General features: G+C 34.7%; 2 protein-coding genes across 8 annotated transcripts in view; both read left to right on the forward strand.

Annotated features, from left to right (window-relative positions):
* Positions 1-15,101, forward strand: part of LOC116344843 (putative uncharacterized protein DDB_G0277255) — a 59,100-nt gene that overhangs the window by 24,577 nt on the left and 19,422 nt on the right. For 3 of the 7 annotated variants that reach the window (XM_031773636.1, XM_031773640.1, XM_031773639.1), the window contains exons 1-2: positions 4,432-5,354; positions 8,184-8,387. In XM_031773636.1, the coding sequence (XP_031629496.1) occupies positions 4,441-5,354; positions 8,184-8,387 (1,118 nt within the window). In that variant the 5' untranslated portion in view covers positions 4,432-4,440. Of the gene's footprint in view, positions 1-4,431; positions 5,355-8,183; positions 8,388-14,690; positions 14,987-15,101 lie in introns of those variants that run through there. The other 4 variants (XM_031773638.1, XM_031773645.1, XM_031773641.1 and 1 more) reach the window with 3 other exon arrangements.
* LOC116344846 (toll-like receptor 3) lies at positions 9,051-11,080 on the forward strand. The gene has a single exon (XM_031773654.1). The coding sequence runs from the start codon at positions 9,096-9,098 to the stop codon at positions 10,932-10,934; it is 1,839 nt and encodes a 612-aa protein (XP_031629514.1). The 5' UTR covers positions 9,051-9,095; the 3' UTR covers positions 10,935-11,080.

Raw genomic sequence — 15,101 nt, forward strand, 5'->3', positions numbered from 1 at the left:
GACGACGATGTGTAATTAAACAACGACATTGTTATTAAATGTACAAAAGCGACGACAGCATAACAAGAAATAGGTGTTTTGATTTTTCATCCAAAATAAAATAAAAATTGTGCAAAAATAAAAGAATTCCAATTCACTGACACCATTTCAAATTCCACGCGCGACAATTTCAACATCAATTACATTGCATTAATTGCTCCTTGCAGCACATAATAGAAAGCCTTTGTTTGAAAGTCTTATACATTTACCGAAATACCAAACTATCCAATGCACGTGCACACATGCCAAAAACTCATCGTTGTAAACGATGCTGTCACGCATAATAACCGCGATGGATGAACAAATGCGTGTTGTGTCGATGCCAATTAAACAAACCACTATCGCAAGAAGAATAGCTGAAAAATGTTTGTAAAATGACTGAAAATTGTAGCAAAAAAATTGCAGACAAAAGACTGTGTGCCATTGAAAACGACAAACCTCATTTAATCGAGTCCAAATTGAAATTTTGATTGAACTTGAAGAAGAGAAACAAATCCTTTTTTATGTGCACGCAAAACAAAACCGCTATTGTTCATTCCTTGGCTTAATATCACTTATCGCATCACAATGATCATTTGAAATTTCCAATTAACAAGGTTATGAAAAGGCAATTCTCAGTCAATTTTTTGCTTTATTGCAGCAAAAAAACGACTTCTCTGTTTTTTCTTCCATTAGCGTCAAATTGAATCAATGATGTTTCTTAATTGCCATGTCATCAACTCGTTTGTTATCAGATTGAGTGATTGATATGAGAGAGAGAGGGAAAAAGAGAGAGAGAGAGAAACACACGATGCAATTTTCCAATCGAAAATGATTAAAGTTGACGACGTCATTGTTCGGATCGTTTAGTCGCAATTACAATCGATAACAGCACACCGACAATCAAAAATGATTCAAGGTGTTTCGGTCGACGAAACCAATAACCCTATTTATCGGTGAATCACGATGATTACATGCCAATTTACGGATACACACATAAGTACAAAAACCGTGTGATAATAAATGGTCATTAGATTGCATATAAATCGACAAATCGCATTTAACTTTGTTGAATGTTGAAACAACTATTAATAGACAAAGACAATACATTTTCAACAAGATGCTGCCATTTTTTTTCGGTTGAACTAATCTGGGGTTCGAGTTCATTTGCTTGTTTGGAAAAAAGGAGCATTGTCTTGCGACGTAATCGATTTAGCGTAAATCACTTCTACTGACTGCTGGATAATTATGAATGCTCGAAACGGTGGAAAAAAGAGTTGGCATAAAAGAGTCAGTAGTTTTTCGATTGACTTCGCAACGACACTTTCTCAATCAATTTGACTTTAATCACTTGTAATAAAATGAATGCAACGACCGCGCACGACACACAGAGCCTGCGTAACAGGCTCAATACTTATGTGTGCAATACCGTGAATTCAGCGATTTTTTAGAACGAGAGAAAGGCCGCAACGTCTTTCTCTCTCTTTCTCATATGTACCAATTATTGTCTCGATAATATGACAATTCCGAGAGCAATGCGCAATACATAATCTCAATTGATCGTACAATTTTTCATTTTGTTCAATTCACTTTACTTCTCTCTCTCTCACTCTCTCATCAAAATCTCGGTGGCTGCTCTTCTGTCGCACGCAATTTTGAGATTAATCGCAGGTAATCACTTTTAATCACCAGTTATGCGAATGTACTAACGACGACAATGGACATACTACCATTGCTACTATGTATCGTTTTCTAACGAACACATACAGTGTTATCCCGTTTCATTGGTGATCGATAACATGATTAGAGTGAAAAAAAAATAAGTAAGTAATTCTTACAACCTGATCTTTTTGATTTCTATTTTTTACCTTTACTTTTCACGCCGTATACATTTCGCAAACGCTAAAATTATAGCAATTATCATCAAATTAAATTGAACTTGCACAGTTCTTTACGGATGATTACGCATTTAATACGATTTCGATTTCATTTCTCACTAACGCTTTTAAACTTATAAGCATATTGTTTCGGTATTTTGAACAGTCAAGTCTTTTTTTAATTCAAGTAAATTAGAGCCAATTTTCCATGTTTTCGTCGATGATGCCAGTTTACCTGTCTTTTAATTCCAATGAAAAATATGACAGGCTTAATAAATCACATCTAATCTTCAGCAAGTTTCCGTTGACTGATTTTGCTCCATAAAACCATAAAATGCGTGATTTTTTATGTGTTGATTCATATGAACCATCATTTCATACCATACTCAAATTGTTTTCATTACCATTCAAAATACATTTTGCAAATCAGTTCACCGAACATGAATTCAACGCGCTTGCTATCGAGGTTCAGTTTTCGAGGTACAAACGTGAGATAGGCCACCATCACACACGCACATAATAGAATCAAAAAGTTACTGTCATTACCGTCAATTATGACCACATTCGCTTTTTTGTCCATTTATTTATTCTGATTCTAGCCGCATAAACCTAAAGCGGTTGATTTACAAAATGTCCATTTCCGGACAATGAGAATAAAAATATACATATACATAGTCGACTCATTTGGTATGCATAAATTGTTATTTCCATTTCGGAGAATTCAAAGCAAATTCATTGTTTACACTTTCATTTGAATTACAATGATTTTGAAAGAGGTAATTTTGATGTGAAGCTTTGATTTCTACCTACTTTATTCGCCAGTTTGATCATTCACAATCTTGCCAGCAACGACGACGATTTTATACAATAAATAATCACTTGTATTTATGATGAGCACAATTAAGACTAATTTTTTTAAATGAAAGTTTCATTCAGTAACAAAGATTTAATATATGTCGTCCCAATTTGCAATTTCAAACAACTGTTTCAAAACATAGTTTTCTCACATCAAACATTAACCGAAAAAAATGCGATACGCATCAAGTATCATCAGCAGCTTACACTGGATTCATAAAAGGTCACAGAGATTTCGTAATTTGTTACAGAAATGAGAAAATAATGATGTCAACGCGAAATGAGATAGTTACTGTTCTATCCATTATAACATGATACTTTGGCGACAATGCAAAAATACGACAGACATATCCATAACAGAACTTACGTAACGTTCTTTCAGTTAATGTAATTTTCCTTGATACTCATGAGTTTTTTTTTATAAATCGAATTACGAAGTATTATAACAACATTTGCAGTAAATCAAAATGTAAAATCAACCAAAATATCCATTTTCTGTTGAAAAACTCGATTAAAAAACAAATCATTGAACTCCAATCGTAAATTATCCAAAGAAAGCTGAGGCTCTTATGCAATTTCTGCGAAGCACATAGAAAATCCCACTTCGATTCGAAACCGTTCTAAAATATGGTCGGCAGATTATCCGCTCAAAATTATTCAATCGAAGTTCTTTAGCATACTTATGTGTACTTTTTGCTCATCATTTCCAATTTCCAAGTGCGCGAACTGTTTACATTTCGATCAAAAATCCATTCATTCTTGAAGTTTGGTGTATTATACGTGTTATACGTACGCGCTTCGCCAACAACCGAGCAATTCAAACAAAATCCAATTTAACGTATGTAATAAATGCACATAATGAGTATGTTCTGTTCGTTCTCTGAATGTGGTATTCGCTGGCGAATGTATAGAGCCGGTGCGCACTATTGCACTTCAAAACAAATTCCAACACGAAAGTGTGAGTTGTGTGTGTGGGCTACTGTGTGTGTGTCGTTCGGCGTTTGTTACCATTTTCCCTTTTTACCCGGCTTTGTTTCTGTCATATACATTGTTACTGTCGAAGAGTTAGATGTTACATGGTGTTGTTGTTATTTATTTTGCCTCACAGAACTATACTACAGGCAATCTGTCACGCTGTTGTACGCTTCGCGCTCACTCTATCTTTCTGTGAATGTATTTAATTTCCATTCGTTGGATTTTTGTTTCGTTCGCTATTATGTTTTGGTCGTTTTGTTGAGAGTGTGACGATCACCTGAAACCGATTCGCTGTTCAGTTCATTCTCAATGATATGCGCGATGTGACTCGTCAATTCCGTGTGCCAAACATTTGTCATTCACACACAATATCTTGGTTTTGAAACGAGTGAATTTTATACTGTGAGAAGTTCGGAAAAAAGGTGTTTTGAATTGAACATTACTTTATTTTGTGGAACTGTGTGACTTTGGTGAATATTATATGTGAATGCGGGTATTTATGCATTCAATAAAGATAATCAATTGTCATTAAGCAAGAATGGTGGAACGTAATAATAAAAGAATAATTGCAAAGTCAAGTACAAAAGTGCAAGTTTTTATTTTACCTTTAAATGAACCCTCGAAGCAGTCTTCACTTTGAAACCGATTTGAATGCGTTGTGTTTTGTGATCGTTTGTTTATTGCATAAAAAGAATCATGTGTAAACCAATAAAAAATGAATTATTTTTATTATTTGTGCGGTGTATATGAGATTTGTTTTCGAACACCGGCCAAATTGACTGAAAAGCAGCAATCAAAATCGGAAGAGCCAAAATTTTACGATTATTCCGAGAAATCGATCGCCGAAAGTTTCATAGGTGCTGCAACGGTGAATATATTTTCGACAAAAAGTCCCAATTTTCCACCGTCACTGAGTCATACGAAAACGTCAACATTTCACAATACTGATTGGGACATTGTACCAAAATCATGTACCGGCGACTGGTTATTACGATATTCACAAAATGAAACGAATTTCAATCCATGGCACTTTGATGCGAAATTTTCACATTTTGAATTGGTGCCGTGGCGTCAACAAAATAAACGAATCGATTTAGCAAATGCAATCGGCTGGGAACCGGCCCAACAAACGCCAGCCGCACAACAACAATTGCGCACATTACAAAAATTCGAATTGGCCCGTTCGAAACGATTACAAAAACAACGATTGAAACTACAACGCGAAAAATTTCGACGACAAATAAAAATTCGTTTCATTTTATCGTTGGAAGTGAGACAAAAGAAAATGAAATTACTCCGTTCGAATCGATCAAGTGCAACGGCAGCAGCCACCTATCAACGCAAACTTGTATTGCAACGTGATCAACATTTATTTGTGTTCGATGAGCATGCATACGATTTGGCAGAGCATTGGGGCTATTTTAGTCAACGTAACAAAGGTGTGGAAGAAATGCTAGTCAATAATGCATCACAATTGAATTTGTCACGTGCGCACAGAAGCATTACTTATCCGAATGCATCATCATCGTCAACGACGCGACGAAGCACACCCGAAACGATCATTTTCGCCAAAGAAACTCAACCAACACAAAGTGATGTGGTCATGTCATGCGAAAAGTGCCACAGTCGGTGTGTAGCTTATTGTGTTTTTTTTATATTTGGACTTAGTGTTGTGACAACCGGAAAAGTTTGTCCGAATTCAATTGATTTTTGACAAATCTCATTCGGCCGAAACAATTCAACTCAATTTTTTTCAGTTTTACCATTTCATTGCACTTTCTAACAATTGAACACTTGTGCTAAGATCTTTCCTCCTTTTGGAGTTTTATGTGGTTAATTCATACCACACATAGTTTCATTGTGCGAAATACATAAATCTTAATGGATGATGACGAATTCCCAGCCATTTACAACAAACATTACGATCATCTTCATGTTTCCTTTCTTTCATTTCATTAGCGTAACGAATCGACTTCTTTTGAATGGTTTTCACTTGCCATTTTAGCCACAAAATCACCATTCCATTCGAACCAAATAAGAAGATAGCATTTAACCCGATTAGACATTAAAAACCAACACAAATTATTCCACACCGTGCTAAGTTCAATGCGGCTAAGTTCAATGATGATGAGTACAAGTAAAAACGGCTGCTAAAATCAGTCGCACCACATGAATTTGAACGAGCTTCAAGTGGATTTAAGTTGTTTTTTATTATTGCGTAATTTACATGTTTTGCTCGTGAATTTTTGGATGTTTTTCAAGAAAAAAAATGTTATTGCAAATTGTGTGTTGGCGCCCTGAAAATCGTTTTACAAAGGAAGGGAAAAAGTGCAAAGAGCCAAGGGGAAAAAATTTGTGTCAAATTATCAATTAGCGATCTTTCAACAGCGATAAAAAATCTTCTTTTATTAGGTTGAATTTTTTCATCGTTTGAAAAAAAAAATGAACGTTTTCAAATTCAATTACTATAAAGTTATTAATTATTATAAAGTTAAATTCAGAACTCAATCATAATATGATTATAATGTTAATTAATTTGAAATGAAAAAATAAATAAATAATCGGTTTAATGCTTAAATCGAAACTGATGTTCTCACTCGTAGCGATTCTCGGAATTTATAAATTAAAATACATGCACGTTTTCAAGTGCGCCATTCAAGCAAAACCATTTAACATTTTCACATCCAAGGTCTTTTTCAACAGAATATTCTTCGTCAGTCATGTAATTATCTTTTGTTTGTTTTAGCCCTTCGCGTATGTGGCTCAGGAGGTGTGAGTTTTGCCGTTTCGTTTTTTTCGTTAGAAGAAAGTAAAGTTGAACCGCCGACGAGACGATGAGATCTCTGAGATTAGATAAAACAAAAACGATGTATTTTAGAAACAATAGATGCGATTCACATCGCTATGTATTTTTACATCGAGTCATTACATTTTCACACTTTAACTGAATTTTCGGTGGGACAACCTGAAACGTACTACTCTTTTTTTGAAGTGTAATTCTATCTTCGCGTAGAACGTGACAGTTGAGAATTTGGGCACATTACGTCGAGAAGAAATGGTCCACAATTAGTTTTTCTTCATTGAAATAATGTTTTGGAAAAAAAAGTTCTTCAGGTCAAATTTTGAAGAAAATAAGAAAAATAAAATGACAATTTTGCGTGTTGAAATAATCTCGAAAACTTAGCTGTCGTGGCCTAAAACATCCATTAATCAAAAAAGGAGGTTTCTCATTCTCATTCAATCATTTTATTTATTCATTAAATGACCGAATAGTGCGTATTTCCGCGAATTAAATGGAACTAGCAAAACTATAGTACCGAGAATAGACTCACTGTACAGCCGACAAACCGAGGTCACAGTACTCTCCTCGCATTTATATTGTTTTCAGTTGACAATTCATTATCAGATTCAGAGTGTTTGTTTGGCATTGAAATGGGCAAAAAAAGAGTAGAAAAGCATTGATTGAAATCGGAATTCATCTTTCATTTTGGTTCCGACTTTGTGTCGAATCATTGTTCCGTGCGTATTGAAAGAATAATTGTAATTAAAATTAACGCCAGTTTATTATGTGTAACTGCTTATGTGAATTCAAACGCACAAACCATAACACTGCAACTAGAATTGAATCCATAAGCTCCGACTGTTTAAAAAAAAAAAATAAACAAATATTTTTTTGTTTGCTTGGTTTTTTTCTCTCTTGCTTACCAAACCGCCAATTAACGATCAACGTCTGCTGGGTATCGTTCATTGAACTACCGAATGGTTTTCGAGCGAGCAGCTCATTGCACCAACGATCGTCAGTCGTTTGGCGCACATTTTTGTTTTCAACCGCACATACTTTCTGTGTGAAATTCATTTAAGTAGTCAAAAAATGCAAATATTATGCTGCATTTCATCGACTCATTCACACAAGCAGAAAAACAAACGTAAAACATGTTACATTCCTATGTCCGTTATGCTAAATTCATTCTCATTCTCTCCCCATTTTCTTTTTCTACGCAATTTCGTTGGCTGTGTATGTTATCGATCAAATTTTTCGTTGAATAAGTTCTTACTTATTGTTTTTTTATTGATTTTTTTTTTCGTTTAATAAGCACTTTTACCCATTCGAATATGATTTCTTTTTTTTTTTTAAATTAAATACAATGATATAGTCAGGTTCTAACTGGGAATTTACGTGCTATGGAAAATATGTAGAAAATATTTTATATACGCTATTAAAAAACTAGCGCTAAAGTGTACAAAATGACACTAATGACTCATGAATATAAAAGTTTATGTTTTCAATTTTGTTCATGTTTTCTATTGCTATTTGTGCAAGTCTTTCGATTTGCAAACGCGAACAAAACGCCGAAAGATAGGCAATTCTATGGATACACTTTTATTTTACTCCATCTCCACTTTTTGTTCAAATTTTATGCAGCTTTCACTGTAATTATTTTTTCTTTTTTCATACAGACCAACACTGGGTTGTAACGCAGCAACGGAACTCAATATGCACACGCATTTGGGTCCGCTTAATTCATCGCCAACACATCCATTGATCGTGCCGTCAATGGATCGGCCTGGTGGCGGTGCTTTGCCTCTTTCGCTTTTTTATGCTTCAGCTCGTGGATGCTTAGACTGTGTAAGGCTCTTGGTAGAAGCATCTCCAGAAATCAGGTAAGTCTCGACGTTTTTTCCACTTTTTATCGAATGGTCGAATTATGACATTTTTTTTTTCTAAATATATAAAAAATATGATAGTTTAAAATAGAAAAATGTATTCGAAATAGAAACCGATTTTGTAATCGGTTCATGCTGACTACACGGTATTATAATAAGCAAAAATTGATATAAAGAAATTCAATGCACCAAGGGAAAAACATTATTTTTGCTTCTGATATGGCTCGAATAAATAAATACACGTCCGAACGTTGACGCAAACGGGATAGAATTCTGAATTATGAATAATTAGTATATTTATGCACATTTGATAAGACTCGATCTAGACTCTTGAAAATCGACTTAAATGTTAGTTCGTACTAAAAACTTTTAAACCCGTCTTCGATTGCAAGTAAACTTTGCATTTGTTTTGAATATCGCAATTTTTGCATTTTTCATGCTGAATCGCCATGAATTTGCATTATCGTAATCAGTAAAAATGACATCTTCCGCGTTACGCGCAGTCTGCAATAAAAAGATATAAGGAATATCTTAGCATCCGTTTTTACGACGAATGATAAATGCATATCAAAAACTACATACATTTTTTTTACTACAAAAAAATCCCATAAAATGTAAATAAACATCATAAATCCTTTCAGTTCATTCAAAATTCTCGAATAGTTCAGTTTCAACGCCAAAACAGCAGTTTCTTTAAAAAAGAAAATGAAAATTGTATGGATTTGGTGTGTATTGTGTGAGATCATCATGCTTGTTCTTTGTACAGAAGTACCATTGACTTGTGATGAATTCAAAGAAGAAGAAATATTATACGAAGGACTTTATTGCACAGTGGCCGGTGTTCATTTGGGTGATTTCGATACGTTCAATTGCAATGTGTATCCATACTATCGTCATTTGGTTAAAGTTGTGAAATTCACCGATAGTCGTACAATTAATGTACCCTATATGATATTTCATTACTTCGAGGGTATACGTGAATTTGATATATCGTTTACCGAATTGGAGTCGATTCGTCGCGGTGATTTTATCAAAGCTGAAAATCTAATGTATTTAACGGCCGCACATAATAAAATGTCGGAACTGACATCGTCATTGTTTTTGGGTGCTCCAAATATATCCGTGGTGGACTTTTCGTACAATAACATCGAGCGTGTTAGTGCAAGTGCGTTTGCGAGTGCATCACTAATGTCACGATTACATTTGTCACATAATTCAATTCGTACATTGGATAAAAACACATTCGCAACGATGATAATGTTAGACGAATTGTATTTGGATTTTAATCAATTGGAATCAATCGACGTGGATTTGTTTGCGCATAACATACTATTGGCTCGCCTGTTCTTGAACAACAATCGTATCATTCAATTGGATTGTGATTCGATAAAGGATTTGAAATACTTAAATAAAATCGATTTATCGGTGAATAAATTGCAAGAATTTAACACGAGCTGTGTATCAGGCATTGATTTGGATTTAATCATTCACGATAATCAATTGAAAAAGCTGACACTGCGCAATGTGGCTGCTGTTCATGCGTCGCATAATCAAATCGAAAACATTTACATCGAAGACGGCATAAGTAACTTGAAAAGTTTAAAGTTGGCCGCCAACAACTTGACCAATTCGAATGTCACGAAAATTTTCGAGCATCTTAGTTCGTTGGAAACACTTGATTTGTCATATAATTACGTGGGCAAATTAAACATCGGCACATTTGCCAAACTCACAAATTTGGAGCACCTTCATCTTGGACATACAAACTTATCCAATATTAATTTCGGAACGTTTTTCCATCAAAAAGAGCTCAAATCTTTGGATCTTTCTTATAACAATCTGACAGTCTTGAATTTTGACGTATTTTTACCGTATTTAAAAAATTTGGAGTCACTTGTACTGGATGGCAACAATTTAACCGAAATGGAAGGACTGACGAACAGCATGTTTCCGCAATTGTCAATGCTCAGCATATCAAATAACAGTTTTAATTGCACTTATTTGGCCAAGTGGTTGCGAACACTGAAATGGGATGAACTTGGACTGAGCATCGACCCGGATCTGGTTCATACCAATGAAACGCATATCAATGGCATTGCATGCGATCACCGGACCAACGATTCCATTGCATATAATCGCATTCATAGCGACCACTACGATCACCAGTACAACGTTCACAAGGCAATTGTTGCAATTCTTAATCCAAGCCACAACAATCATGGCAACAAAACCGATAATGACAACAGCAACAACGAAGGCAACGGCGACAGCGATATTCATGAATTACATATTTCAAACTCGGTAGATCGTGAACGTGTTCTGGAAGCGCATTTGTTAACCATGAAATATTTACTTGTATTTATCTGCTGTGTTTGCCTCGCATTTGTTATCACAAAATTTGTAACCATCTTTCGCGCACATCGTAAGCTTGACTTTCATGTGGCCAGCTGCAATAACGGAGTTTATCTACAGGACAGCGACAAATATGACATTTATCAATCAACAGCAACCATGAATACCATACAAACAAATGTCGCCTACTGAGAAAATACAACAATCGGAAGATGCTCAATCGAGCATATCAGCTTCATTTGGCTTTTGAGGATGAAATTCATTTGTTGGAATAAATTTTGAGCGGATTTGAGATTTTTTTAGATAGAGATTTAGAAAGAAAAAAGTGAAAAAATAAAAATAACAAAAATGTTTACAACAAATCTGAAAATGTAATGGAAATGATGAAATTTGCCAATTTTTGCAAATAAATGTGATTAGATTACTAGAAATCTTCGAATTTCACTTGGTTTGAAAATAACTTAAGTTATTCAGTAACGATTAAATTGATATTACGAAAACCTATTTCAGAAAGAAGGGAGAGGAAACCCGATAAGAAAGTGCAAGAAGATTACAGTAATACGAGATAAAGAGAATCACTTGAGAGTTTTGCGTTCATTTAATTGCTTTTAATTTGTAATCGCATTCTAAAAATAGCCACAAAATGCTTTCTTTTATTTCGGTTAACACTTTAAACATATGATTTCATCTGTGATAAGCATGACTCAGATTTATCTCAGCCTATGTTCGTTTTTAAACATTTTTGAATCAAAGTTCTTTCAATTTTTCTCTTTTTTTAATGTTAATCTTAAAAAAGGAGGTCGTTCTTCAGAGTCTTCAAATTCGAAAATACGTCTCTGAATCTTCATCATGTAAAAGATATATGAATTGAATCATTTCATCTAATAACCGGTATGCAATTTCTTTGTATTCATTTTATAAGTTGCATTGGCATCAAAATCTTGTTTGCATCTCGTTGAAATCTAAGTATAGCTCAAATAGTGATCTGAATACCGTCCTGCGAAGTCAAACAGTCAGTGAATTGGTGTTGTTTTCATTGAATATAGGCTGATTTGTTGGTTTTAAACGTAAACTGAAATCTATTCGCCTATTTTAATGTGAACCAGTCAATTGTTTGGACCAAACCGTCGGTAGTCCGGTTTATTGAATTTAAATTTCTACACGCTCATCTCGTTTGAATGACTTTATTCTACCGAATGACGGAGAAATCTAAACCAACTAACGGCTTGCAATAGTTGCAGCCGTGAAAGCGATGCAATTGCCCATCAAAAAATATCGTTTTTTAGAATAGAAAACATTCATTACAAAAAAAATAGGTGAGTTAAATTGTGTCAGAAAATGGTGCGAGCACGACAGTCGCTCTTTTTTCTTAAATTTATAATTTCATTGGTTTCGATAATGGCATTTATTGCAATGAAATGTATTAGCATAATGGCACTTTTTTACTAACCTCATTTGAAACTTGGAAACAAAAAATTGGTTCGATGTCTATATGTATTCCAATAGAGACTTGCTTACTGTTCGAACCAGATGTTCAGTTGCACGTTTGCCCACAATTTGCTGGCTCTCTTCATGCAGACTGAGTTTAAAATTTAAATTAAAGATTGTGACTTAGATAAATCGCACATATACTCGAGCTTTGTACTGACTTGTGCACGTGAAATAAGCTTGAAAACTCAACATCTCTTTTTGTTTCACTTTTTTTTTCATTTTTCGGTGTATAATTGCCCGCTTTTTCCCGCTAATATTTTTTATTCGTTCAAAACAAATTTATTACCGTCTTTATCTGGTTCCACTATTGAGCACTGCCACTCTTGAAAAAAACTGAAATCAGCATGCTTACGATTGTAACCGTTAGATGCGCGTTTACTTTTTTTTCCTCTGTCTAAACATGATTCAAGGTTTCCATTGTTCTTCACTGTTTTCGTCTTGCGGAGAATTTTTGATGCAGACAAATTATAAAACTTGACCCATTTGTTTGGGGGAACAAAGTGAGAAGCTTAAGTGGCAGTAATGATCACGATTGAAAACAAACAAAAATTGGATCTGCTATCGGCAATCAATCGAGCATAATGGGTTGCTTTTTTTGACGCCATCAAAATTGAAAGTTAAATCATCGTTTCAATTTCTGGAGCTATGACTTGAAGATAGAAAAAGAAATTGTACAAAATAAATTCCATTAGAAATCACCTTCACTGGCGAACTTTTATCGGCCACACACCCAATTCAACAACGGACACATTTTCGATTTCAAGCAATTATTTTACACCACTTTTATCGCAAAATTACAAAACCCACAAAGCGCGGCAAAAAAAGCGATGGGCTGTTTGAGTGTGATCGATGAAAATTGATTCGAAAAAAAGCATAAGCTGAAAATAATACAAAAATCCATGGGTAGAGGAGGTGGCACGGTACAAAAATGACCGCAGAATGATAACGTGATTGAATTGTAAATGAAAGGAGTGAAAAAAAAAACAAACCAGTACGGAAATGGTTTAATTGATTTGGTTTAATTGAAAAATGAGGTAATTGAACCGATTTCCCGAATATCAATTGCTCACAAACCATATAGACCGCCGCCGGCTGACAAGATCCACATCAACGTTGTGGCGGTTTGGGCAGTTATCGATTTTGTTATTTTACAATTGGTCGATCGATGTTCGGCAAATGGTTGCGCCCATCAATTAAAGAACGTGCACGCACGATCCAAATTAATAATGTTATTATAAATTAATTTAACGTGCGAGATACTAAAAGCAATTTTTGCTTTTGTTTGTCCAATTACGTTGCATTTGCTTTGGATTCGAACGCGGTTTTTTCGGGAATCTACGTTATTTTTCTGCACAATGTTTTTGAGTGGAATTGCGCTTGTTCAAATGTAACAAACAAAATAATAATTAAAAATTGCAACAAATCACGAAATTCGTAGTGCCATTCGATGTAATAAGTTTGTTTTGTTTTTCTTTCTCAATTTCAATGGTCGGTTTCAGTTTCAGTGCGCGAGATGCATACAATCGATGACATCAAAACATACCTCGCCGCATGAGTATCATTGAGAAATTATTGAACAATACTGTTCTCTTGAAAAAAAAAAAAAATAAACAAACAAAACCCAATGGCAGCAATCAAAAAAACCTACAAAACAAGCACCCGAGTAAGAGCATAGCGTCAATACCATTTTTGTGCGCACGCCAAACGGTATAAACAATTGCAGTGCAAAAACAATTAAATAGTGCGCGATTTTCAGCCGCTCTCTTTAACTGTATCGCATATAAATGCGCGATCAATCGAAAGAACCATGAAGTTTAATAATAATCACTCAATATTGAATCGTATTTTGCTACACAAACCTGCACATATGTAAATTTAAGCATACATCTCAATTGTGGTCTGGTCAAAACATTGATTTCTTCATCAAATGTTTATCGTGTTATTTTCGCTCCGTCAAGAATTTTCGTTTATGTGTATAACGACAAAGATCGGCGATCATTCATCGTCAGCAGCAGCATTATCAAAGCAATGAAGAAGAGAAAAAAATGAGATCAATGAAGAAGAAAAATTAAAACACAACAATGTTTGAGATGAATAACAGTAAAAACAGCACATGTTACCATATTGACTGCAGAGTCAACAATATGTATATTTATGTAGCATTTTGGCCGACATCGATACAAATACAAAACGTGTATTAAATGAAGAAAATCAAGCGATTCGCGTTTGAGCGCAGTAAATACACTTCTATCGTTCCATCATTATTGTTCGACTACATGTCTATTGAAAGCAAAAAAAAAGCGCACAACAAACGGCAAAGAAAGAGAGAAGCTGAATGGCACACTAACAAAGACTGTAGCAAACATATGGCAGCAACAACGACTAACACCATACCCGCCAAACAACGTATACCGTCTTGAATAGCCATCTTACACGTTATTCACTGTTTGAGTTTTGAATGGAAAACATCCGTTGTTTTTGGCTTGTTGTGTACGCGCGCGCGACTTATGCATTGCCAATAATTTTTTTTTTCTCTCACTGTTAAAGTTATTTCGTTTCTCTATTGCTTTGCCGGGAATTGCTTTACCTATCGGATGTTTTGAGTTCGATCTTTAGCTGCAGTTTGTGCTTTGCTCTCAACCCATCTCAACGCGTACCATTTTTGTTCGACAGAACAGTTTTGTAATTAATGGACATTATAGATGGTTTGTGGCTTCAGAATTTTTTTAAACTGGAAATACAGCGGATTTTAAGTAAATAAACACACATCTTTTTCAGTGAAAAATTCTTTTTCTGAAAGTGATTAAAAAAACGATTTTATTAAAACATAATTTTATGATAAAAGAAAGGCGGTTTGAATTTTTCATT

The sequence above is a fragment of the Contarinia nasturtii genome, unplaced genomic scaffold (assembly GCF_009176525.2).
Source record: "Contarinia nasturtii isolate CC-2019 unplaced genomic scaffold, AAFC_CNas_1.1 Cnas_scaffold_1182, whole genome shotgun sequence".
NCBI lineage: Eukaryota > Metazoa > Arthropoda > Insecta > Diptera > Cecidomyiidae > Contarinia > Contarinia nasturtii.

Bases quoted from the DNA above. Each gene is read 5' to 3' on its own strand.
- LOC116344846 (XM_031773654.1), top strand. From the start codon at position 9,096: ATGAAAATTGTATGGATTTGGTGTGTATTGTGTGAGATCATCATGCTT.